At 39.6% G+C, this 11,218-nt stretch overlaps 1 protein-coding gene across 3 annotated transcripts in view; it reads right to left on the reverse strand.

Moving 5' to 3' along the window:
* The window catches only part of icam5 (intercellular adhesion molecule 5), a 58,818-nt gene that overhangs the window by 11,437 nt on the left and 36,163 nt on the right, over positions 1–11,218 (reverse strand). For all 3 annotated transcript variants that reach the window (XM_062971322.1, XM_062971321.1, XM_062971323.1), the window contains exons 7-9: positions 10,374–10,616; positions 9,718–9,960; positions 435–674 (exon numbers count right to left, since the gene is read on the reverse strand). In XM_062971322.1, coding sequence (XP_062827392.1) covers positions 435–674; positions 9,718–9,960; positions 10,374–10,616 — 726 coding nt within the window. The remainder of the gene's footprint in view (positions 1–434; positions 675–9,717; positions 9,961–10,373; positions 10,617–11,218) is intronic.

An 11,218-nucleotide genomic window follows, 5' to 3' on the forward strand; every position in this document is an offset into this window, starting at 1 on the left:
ATATTTGGGAGAAATGTTGTGACCAAACATTGGGAAAAACTTCAGCGCACACACACACACCACTATCATAAAGTGCCTCAAAATGTGAGAAAATCTATCAGACCTTGAGAACTAATGTGGTTTCATGATTTGACTAGGTTTCAATCCCTGCACAAATATGGAAACCAACCAACTGAGCCTGAAGAAGTCACTCCCTGTCAGCCGAAGGAGGCAATAGAAAATGTCTGCATAAATTTTGCCAAGAAAACTGTCTGCTAGTGTCACCAAAAGTCAGATATGACTTGAAATCACAACAACAACAAGAAAGGGCACAATGGGCAAAAACAAGAACAATTGTTTGTGCTAACCAGTGTAGGCTTAACATGATTCTTTTAACAATTTTAGAATGAGGGCTTGACAGAGTGTTGCTCCTCCAGATTATAACCAATACTCACTTTCAACTGCAACAATGACAGCCTTGGTCACAGTCCCGTGTCTGTTGGTAGCATTACACCAGAAGACTCCACTGTAAGCAGGGATCCCTTTTCCTTGGGTCAAATGATACGATAAACCATCTTTAGTACATACAATCTCCGGAGGTGGAACCCCCTCAGCTGTACAGGCAAAGTTAGGTAGTTCTGCCTCCACCAAAGTCCAGTTGCTTGGACAGCTGGATTCATCCATTTCTGGCTTATCTGAAACGTCAAAAAATGTTTTCCTAAGAGGGAAATGTATCAGGAGTTCCTCAGTGTGAAGATCAAACATAGCAGACAGCATGGGACACGCAGATACAGGATGAACATTCTTAGGATAGTGCATTCTCAACTTTTAGTTCTCCAGATATAGTTGGACTACAAAACCATCATTGGTCACCATGAGGCTTTTGAGAGGTGACATCCAAAATCTCTAGAGAATCAAAGGCACACAGACGTATGCCTACTCCAGGAAACCCACAAGGGAAAGGACACATCAAAATTGTTGAACCTAAATAGTTGGGAACTACATTATGAATCCTGGGGGACAAATAAGTTAAGAGGAGTGGCAATATTAATAAAGGATATACATAAATTTGAGTTAGAGAAACAAATAGTAGATAGGGAATGACTTTTGTGATGATTAGGGGAAAATTAAATAATAAAGAGACTATAGTAAGTACCTACACCCCTAATAAAAATCTGTTAGGATTTATACAAAAGTATTGTGCTAAAATTGAAAAACAAGAAAAAGGAGATGTAATAATAGGGGGAGATCTTAATATGGAACTCTATAAACAAACCAAAAAAAAAACAGGGCGGAACTTGAATGCAAAATAAACTTTTAAAAATTGAACCTCATAGAAGCACAAAATAGATTAGGGGAGGAGGGAACTACCCCAACCTTTTATTCCCACAGGCACACAAAATTCTCTGCAATAGACTACTTCATAGTTGGAATTAACAATATACAACCAATAAGGGAGATTAAAGTGGTCCCCTCCTGTTCATGCTCCCCTCCTGTTAAAATTAGGAATCCCAATAAGAAAGTCCCCAAGGAAATGGATTTTCAACCCAAAGGTTGAAAAGGATAAACAGGTCATTAAACAGCAGATTCAAGAATTCTTTTGATTTAACAGACAACCACAAATAAAAGAAGAGATCTTATGGGATGCTTTTAAAGCAACCATAAGGGGTACTTGTATTTCAATGGAAATAGGAATCAATAGAAAAGAAGAATACAGTTCAGAAATTAAGATCAGAGGTTGAAGATGCATTCCTTCGTTTTCAAAAAATCCCATCAGATGAGAATAAAACAAAATGGAAAGAGAAAAAACAGCAACTAGACAACTTAGATAAAATAGAGACCACAAAAAATATCAAATAAACTCAATTAATAATTCGAAGAGACTGGCCAGAGACCTAAAATCAAAACAAGCTAGAAACAGAATACTTAAGCTGAAAGATGATAGAGGACATCTGAGGAAATTAGAGAGATTATGGCTAGTTATTATGAAAAACTTTACAAAGGTAAAGACAACCAAACAAATTGGCCTCTTGGGAAAAACTATAAATAAACAGTCAGTATTCTAAATAGTACAATAACTAAATCAGAAATTGAAAAAACAATAGAAAACCTAAAAACCTGGGCCAGATGGACTTACATCAAACTTCTATAACATATTCAAAGATGAAATTACTCCCAACCTATTTATACTTTAATGAAATAATGGGGAAACAATTTGTACCAAATTCTTGGAAACTCCGAAATTCTCACAATCTTAAAGCCAAATAAGGATGAAATGGATCCTAACTCGTACAGACCAATATGCAATGTGGATTACAAAATATTCACTAAAATATTAGCTAATAGACTGAAGTATATAATCCCAGAGATAATTCATGAAGATCAATAAGGATTCGTAAAAAAAGGAAATTAGCGGACCCTATAAGGAATATTCTGAACATTCTGAATCATGCCAAAGAAAAAAAATCTAAAGTACTTATACTAAAATTGGACTTTTGCAAAGCATTTGATTCATTAGACCACAAATATTTGAACAGACTCTGTGAGGAAAGCAATATGGGGGGGGGGGGGGAGTATGTAAGGTAATAAAAGAACTATATAGTGAAAACAAAGCTACTATCTCAGTTAACGGGGAACAAACTAGACAAATAAACATTAACAGGGGAACTAAACAGGGATGCCCCCTTTCCCCAGCCCTATTCTCATTGGCCATTGAACCCTTAGCAAATTCAATACGGGACAACCCAGCTATTAAAGGTTATAAGGTGGGCAAGGAAGTCATCAAGATTAATCTATACGCTGATGATGTTATGATAATTTTAGGGGAGGTGGAGGAGTCACTACAATCAATAGTCAGAATAGTCAAGGATTTTGGTAAAACTTCAGGCCTCACAATTAATTTAGGGAAATCAGAGATTCTACATAAAAATCTAACATGGGAAGAACTTAAGAAGGTTCAAAACATCATGGGAATAAAACTGGGGAATAAGAAGATGAAATACCTGGAGTAGATATACCCAAAAAAATTAATAATATTATACCAATGAACTACAATCATTTATGGAAAAATATGAGCAAACAAATCATTTCATGGGGAAAGAAATTCCGAGATATCTCCTCAAGGCTAAAAATTTAAAAGATGAAGATCTTGCCCAAGTTCTTATTCCAAACCCTCCCAAAAAATGGGTAGTGGGAGGAAACAAAAACAGAATTGATAATTTCTTATATTATAGTAAACAAGAATTGAGTGGATGAGGGGCTCCCTCGTTGGGAATATACCGTTACTATGAGGCAAGTCAACTAGTGAGGTTACTAGAATTTGAATTGTAAGGGTAAAAAAAATGGGTGCAAATAGAAAAGGAAGCAAATAATTGGCAAAGTGAACGTCAATGGGAGGCAGAATAGATAGAAAATAGAACATAAAAGCAGGCCCTTGCTTAACAATGTTGTCAATCTGGAAAAAAATGGCAAACTAAATTACAAATAAATAAAATTGACCCTTTCCCATTAGAAACATTGGAAAATAAGGACAAGACATTTAGGAGTATAATTAAGGCACTGAAGGAAAATGGTATTAAAAGGATTGGGCACCTTATGGACCCTAATGGAGAAATATTAAAGTGGGATAAAATAAAAGATAAATGCGGCCAAGGGAACTGGATAGCATGGTTAGGTCTGTCCAGTAAAGCCCAGGCCATGAAAAGAAGAGAAGCAGGTGAAACCCCCCTGGATAGAATAATTAGAAGGAAATTAGAAATAGATAAAGGAATGACTGGGCTATGGTATGATGAACTAATTACCTTATAATACGAAAGCAATGCTTATAGAGAATTGGAAACAGGAAAAAAAAACTTTACTGAGAAACTAATCGGGTCTTGGATTGATAATAGTCATAAAATTAATCATATAAGGATCAAAGAAACACAGAAAATAATCTCAAAATTGTATAGAACCCCCCTCCAATTAGCTCATATAACGGGAAGTACCTCGAACAAATGTTGGCACAAATGTGGGGGAATAGGTTCATTCTCCCACATGTGGTGGGACTGTAGAAAAATTCAAATCTTTTATAGTAAAATAAGAAAAGAAATGGAAGAAATAGAATCATAGAATCATAGAATCATAGAATAGTAGAGTTGGAAGAGACCACATGGGCCATCTAGTCCAACCCCCTGCTAAGAAGCAGGAAATCGCATTCAAAGCACCCCCGACAGATGGCCATCCAGCCTCTGCTTAAATGCCTCCAAGGAAGGAGCCTCCACCACGGCCCCGGGAAGAGAGTTCCACTGTCGAACAGCTCTCACAGTGAGGAAGTTCTTCCTGATGTTCAGGTGGAATCTCCTTTCCTGTAGTTTGAAGCCATTGTTCCATGTCCTAGTCTGCAGGGCAGCAGAAAACAAGCTTGCTCCCTCTTCCCTATGACTTCCCTTCACATATTTGTACATGGCTATCATGTCTCCTCTCAGCCTTCTCTTCTGCAGGCTAAACATGCCCAGCTCTTTAAGCCTCTCCTCATAGGGCTTGTTCTCCAGACCCTTAATCATTTTAGTCGCCCTCCTCTGGACGCTTTCCAGCTTGTCAACATCTCCCTTCAACTGTGGTGCCCAAAATTGGACACAGTATTCCAGGTGTGGTCTGACCAAGGCAGAATAGAGGGGGAGCATAACTTCCCTGGATCTGGACGCTATTCCCCTATTGATGCAGGCCAGAATCCCATTGGCTTTTTTAGCAGCCGCATCACATTGTTGGCTCATGTTTAACTTGTTGTCCACGAGGACTCCAAGGTCTTTTTCGCACACACTGCTGTCAAGCCAGGCGTCCCCCATTCTGTATCTTTGATTTCCATTTTTTCTGCCGAAGTGAAGTATCTTGCATTTGTCCCTGTTGAACTTCATTTTGTTAGTTTTGGCCCATCTCTCTAGTCATAATAGAGGAATAATAGGGAAAGAATTAATATGGGACAAAGCCAGATTTATGTCCCTCACAATAAAGGTAAGGGACAATAACAATAACTGGACCGAGATTCTAAAATATATGACAGCCACAATACAAGCCACAATAGCCCGAGGATGGAGGGATGAGACAAAATGGAACATAGAAACTTGGTGGTCTTTTATATTAAAAAATATATAATTAATTATTTCATTAATCAAAGGAAAAGAAAATATACAAATAGTCTAAAAGAACCTGACTGGTTCAGGAAATGGTCCTAATTAACAAAATAGATGGAGATGAAAGATACACCACCTTGAACCAGGCGTTCCACACAGTTAAAATGATACAATGATAATATATTGAATTGTTGTTCCAGGGGGGAGGGGGAACGGGGTAGGGGTAGGGGTAGGGGGGGTGTTACATTCCAAAGGATCGTTTATAATGTCATTTAAGCATTAGTTACTTTTGGTATTAGGTATAAATAAGACATGCATCGCTAAAATTTTAATAATTGTTGGAATGTAAAAAAAAATTAAAGAAAGGAAAAAGAGAGAGAGAGAGAACCAAAGGCCGAGAATAGGACACACTCTTGGTTGATGCAGATAATAGTAAGGCTCAGTGGGTCAAGTTTTATGTTTCCTGTAGCTTGACAATGTGAAGCCCACCGAACCTGCCAACTTATGTTCTAAATGAAGGAGATGGGACTCCTTGAATTTTTGGAGAACAGGAGAAGTTCCAGCAGACAAATGTTATTCCTATCTTCAAGAAGGAAAAAAAGAGGAGGCAAACTATTATTGTCCAGTCAGCCTGACATCAATACCAAGAAAGATTCTGGAGCAGATCATTAAAGAGGCAATCTCTAGTCACTTAGAAAGGAATGCTGTAATTACTAAAAGTCAACATGGGCTCTTCAAACCAAGTCATGCCAGATTAATCTTAGCTCTTTTTTCGATAGTGTTACAAGCTTGGTAGATGCAGGGTATGCTGTGGATGTAGCATATCTTGATTTCAGCAAGGCCTTCAACAAAGTCCCCCATGACCTTATTGCAAGCAAACTGGCGTAACTGGTTAAGCGACCAGCTCAGTTCACCAATGGTTCCTCTTAATCCTGGAAAGAAATGGCTAGTGGAGTGCTGCAGGATTCAGTCCTGAGCCCAGTGCTGTTCAACATCTTTATTAATGACTTAGGTGAAGGCTTAGGGGGCGTGCTTATAAAGTTTGCAGATGACACCAAATTGGGAGGTATAGCTAATATTCCAGTGGACAGGATCTGGATAGCACAATTACATCTGGCATTTTGGGTCATCAGCTGATTTTTCGATCTTGGCCTTGATTGCATTTGTTCTGATGGCTTGCTCCTGGGCTGCAAGGATCAGGCCTTCTGTCTCCTTCTTCAGGGTCCCATTCGTGAGCCAGAGCCAGGTCTTCTCCTTATCAGCTTTTCCTTCAACTTTGTCAAGGAACTTTCCATGCAATGTTTTGTTGTGCCAGCTGTCAGCTCTAGTTTGTAGTGCGGTTTTCTTGTATTGGTTTTTTGTCTGCTGTGCTTTGAGGAGTTTCTGATTTTTGACTTCAATCAAAGCAGGTTCTTCACTTTGCTTTACATATTCTGCCAGCAGGTTCTTCACTTTGCTTTACATATTCTTCTTCTTTGACTGCTTGTTTTACTTGTAAGTCTTCTGCCCCCTGATCTTCTAGGCAGATATAGCCGGTCAACATCACTGCGAGGGTGCAGTGAATGATGAATGGTCATGAGTTTTCTTGTTTTTGTCCAAATTGTCCAGTTCCATCTGTGTATGATGCCAGCAGTATATCTTATGACAGGTATGGCCCAGGTGTTTATGGCCTTGATGGTGTTGCCTCCATTGAGCTTGCTTTTGAGAATTTTTCTGACCCTTTGTGTGTATTCTTTGCTGACCACAGTTTTCACATGTTCATGCTTCATGTTATTCAGCTGTAGTATGCCCAGATATTTATAGGCCTCTGGCTGGTGACACTTTATTGTTTGGCCATTAGGCATATTTATGCCCTCACTTTCAATGATTTTTCCCTTCTTCAATGCCACTGTTGAACATTTTTCCAAGCCAAACTCCATGCTGATATCAGTGCTAAAGATTCGGACAGTTGGTCAGAGACTGGATTTCCGTTTCCGTTTTTCCATACAGCTTCAGGTCATCCAGGTATATCAAATGTGAAATTTTGTGAGAATTCTTAGATGTTTGATAGCCGAGATTTGTTTTTTGTAAGATTGTTGACAGAGGGATCATGGCAATAATGAAAAGCAGAGGGGACAATGAGTCTCCCTGGAAAATTCCTCTCCTGATGTTGCTAAGTCCATAGCTTTCATTTCCAACAAACAGTTCAGTTTTCCAGTGCTCCATCATGTTTTCAATATAGGTGCCAACGTTTTTACTAATCCCGATGGTGTTCAGGCACTTGATGAACCAGCTGTGTGGGAGTGAGTCAAAGGCCTTTTTGTAGTCAATCCACGTCATGTGAAGATTAGCTTTTCGGCTTTTACAGTTCTTTAGAATCATTTTGTCAATCAATAACTGGTCTTTTGTGCCCCTGCTTTTCCGTTTGTTGCCTTTCTGTTCATCTGGCAAAATGTTTTTTTCTTCCAGATAATCTTTAATTTTGTCAGCTATGATGCTAGTCAGTAGTTTAAACACGTTATTGGTCTGTAGTTTCCTGGTGCTGCTCCTTTTGCTGGATCCTTTTGTATCAGGGATGCTCTTCAGTTGTTAGCCATTCACTGATACTTCCTTTCTGCAGCATCTCATTGAATTGTTGGGCCATTTTTCCATGTAAACTAATCAGATATTTGAGCCAAAATCCGTGAAGTTGATCACTACCAGGCGATGTCCAGTTCTTGACTTTTTGCACTCGTTTGCTGATCATTTCAGTTGTTATTTCCATCTGTTCCATTTTGTTCTGTGAGAATTTTCCTTCAAACTCCTTTATCCACCCAGGGTTTTTATTGTAGTTCTACTATTTTCCCAAAGCTCTTTCCAGAACTTCGTTGTTGCAGTTTTCTCTGGCTTTATGGTTGGTTACTGTGTCTGTTGTTTGGTTCAGGCTCTGGTAGAACCGTCTTTGGTCTGATTGAAATAGTTGATTTTGTCTGTACTGGATGATTCTGGCTTCATATCTCAATTTTTCTGGCTGTTGCTGTAATTTGTTCTTTCACAATTTCCAAAGTTTCTTCAATTTTTCTGGTGTTCAGCCAGTACTTTCTGATCAGGTATTGCTTGATTTTGTCATTCTTCAATTTCTTCTCTTTCATATTTTTCAGGTTACTTGCATCTGATCTAAGTTTCTTGATTTTCAACTCTAGCCTGACCTTCTACTTTGGTTTTCCAGTCGATTTTCTTTGGGGCTGCCTTGGTTGTAAGAGCCCAAGCTCTTCTGTTACGATCACTGCTGCACTGTAGGCATACTGGTTTGTTTGTTCAATTGATGTTATCTGGACAGTGGAGAGTGCTGCATTCACATCTTTCATGAGAAGCGCCAGGTGTCTCTTGGGCACTGTTTTTAGAGTTGGGAGCCGCTGTCTTATTGCATTTGCTGCAGCATGAGCCATGATCTTATCCTTGAGCTCTTGTTGTCTTGCTGTCAAGGTTCCTGGTGGTTCAACAGGTGTTTCAAGTGCTGGTTCATTAAATTCTTGCAAAAGCTCCACACTTTCTTCTGGTTCAATGTGTTCCACCATTCCAAGTGTTGCTGGAGTCTCTGCTGCTGTCTGTGCTGTGGTCTGATGGTAATTTGCTTTGCAGATTTTCTGGATTTCTTCGAGTTCAACTTCACTGAACACTTTGTTTCTGATTATGAATCTTCGTTGGTCAGCCAGTCAGGGTTCTGTTATCTGTGAGTCAGGGTACTCTTGTTTCCATAGCTGATGCATCCTTTTTTGGTAGCTGCGCTTTTCAGGTTCAGAGTTGTAATAGCATTTCATGACTGTGCGGTTTTCTGGCATTGTATATTTCTGCAGCTTCTGTGACTGTTCATTTGGGTTTTGATGATTCCGTAGCCCACTTGTCGATAGATGTTATTATTATTATTATTATTATTATTATTATTATTATTATTATTCTTTCTTCTTCTTTTTCTTTTCTTTTCTTTCTTTCTTTCTCCCCCCCCCCCTCCGGTTTTCTCTTTTCACCTATTTTCAAAACCGTTCTACCTCCCTCACTTTCCTATCAATATATTGTTCCACCACTTTCGATGTATTCTTTACAAAATAAAAAATATGAGTCGTAATAGTTTATTTGCTTGTAAAATTGTATTGTGTAGTATTTAATTATGCTTGTTTTAACAGCTATCAGATACCTTGAATTTATCCTCATCAGGATAAAATGGGATGAGGATAAGGAAGATTTCTCTGCTGTTGGTCAGCTTTTCTGTCACCATTTTCTTCCTCCTCCCATCTCCCTTCCTTTCTCAAACCCTATCATGCTTTGGCTTAAATGAGTCCATGACATAAACCATTGATATAAAACTCTAAGACACTATGTATAAGAGGCAAGGTGGACAGATGAGATCAAACAAGGAGAAGTAGGAAAAGGAGAAAAGAAGGAAGAGGGAAAGAAGGATGAGAAAGAGGAAAGGAGAGCACCAAACCCATACAAATGTGTTTGAGACTAGTCTTCCTAAAAATCAGAGAAAATAAGAAGCACCTGTGTCCAATGCAAAAGCACAACGCAAAATGCCATCAGCTTATCTCAGCAGCATAAAACAGGCAGTCAGGATAACTGGCCCAAATGTGGCCACTCTGTTAGTATGTAGAGTTAATGCTTTACTTACATTCTACTTGGATGTTCACAGTCCTGGAGCTGGAGCCATGCTTGTTTGTGGCTGTGCAGAGGTAAGTGCCAGCATATTCTCTGGTAACAATCTGGAGAATCCCAGGAGTATAACTGGTGCCATTTTTGGTGCACTCAACAGTTGGTTCTGGGTCTCCCCAGGCAAAGCAAGTGAACATTTGTTCCGTCTCTACTATCCAGGTCCAGTTATAGGGACAACTTGAATTGTCCATGTCTGGCTCATCTATTTAAAAAATTAAAGAGAAAGTGAAATTTTACAATGGAAAGGTTCAAATGCGTAGTCCTCAGTAACTCACATGTGACCATGTGACCTAGAGAGTCACAGACAGATCATTTCTCTATAAAGTTCAGGGTTCTCCAGTGCAAAACTATTCTCCAGCAGAAGTTCACCATAGAATAATACTGGAAGACCTAGATTTGTTTTGCTGGAGGCATTATCTGAGGTTAAAAAAAAATAGCAACAATTTTATTTGCGATTTTTCACTTTCGTGGAGTTCCTATGCCCCTAACCACAGTGAATGTGGAGAGCTGATTATATTTGCCATTCCCACAGAATATATGTCAACCTCCACAGTGTAAAAGAGATTTCAGTATCAGACCACCAATCCAACATGCTATGTGGCAAGTAGTACTTACATTCTACCTTAATGGTGACCGTCTTGCTACTTGACCCATGTACATTGGTAGCATTGCACTCGTAGGTGCCAGCATAGCTTTGTGTGATATTCTGCACTTTTTGGACATCAAACACTTTCCCATCTTTTACACATGAGACCTCTGGGATTGGTATGCCATCAGCTTGGCAACTGAGCTTCTGTAGGCTTCCTTCCAGCCATGTTTGGTTATTAGGGCATCCAGACTCATTCAGCTCAGCCCCATCTGCAATAGAAAGGAGGTAGGTATGGGACAAAGCTTCTTGGGCTATCTATGGTCAGTATCTGAAGGCAGTGAGACTTCACCTCTTAAAGTGGTAGCATGGTGTAAGCATCTGTGTGTTGAACTAGGACTTTGGGAGACCAGAGTATAAATTCTCACTCAAACAAACAACTTCATCAGATGGGCAAAATTGCCTGTCCTATGACACTTGGACTTCAGTTAAGGCATGGAACCTGCTGGCTTCCATCACACTGTGTTGATCTACTTCCGGCAAGGCTCTGTGCCTCAGCTAAAGTCCAAGTGTGGCAAGAGGCTGATTCAGCAACATGGGAGACTTTTCGTGCTGCATAGGAAACAACAGGGGGAACCCATTAGCGATGCTTCCCACTGTGGAATGGGGTGAGGGGCAAGGCAGGTGATGTGGCGTGCAGAGCAATGGGATCCCCCATGTCCCCCATCAGGCCCCACTTGATTTGCCATGATTTGTGGTGAATCCCAGCCTTAATGTGATGAGGTTCATAGAGCTCAAGCTGCATGACATCTCAAAATAAACCTTACCAAGAAAACCTAATGAAAGGGTCACCATAAGTCAGAGGTGGTTTTGA

The sequence above is a fragment of the Anolis carolinensis genome, chromosome 2 (genome assembly GCF_035594765.1).
Source record: "Anolis carolinensis isolate JA03-04 chromosome 2, rAnoCar3.1.pri, whole genome shotgun sequence".
Lineage (NCBI taxonomy): Eukaryota > Metazoa > Chordata > Lepidosauria > Squamata > Dactyloidae > Anolis > Anolis carolinensis.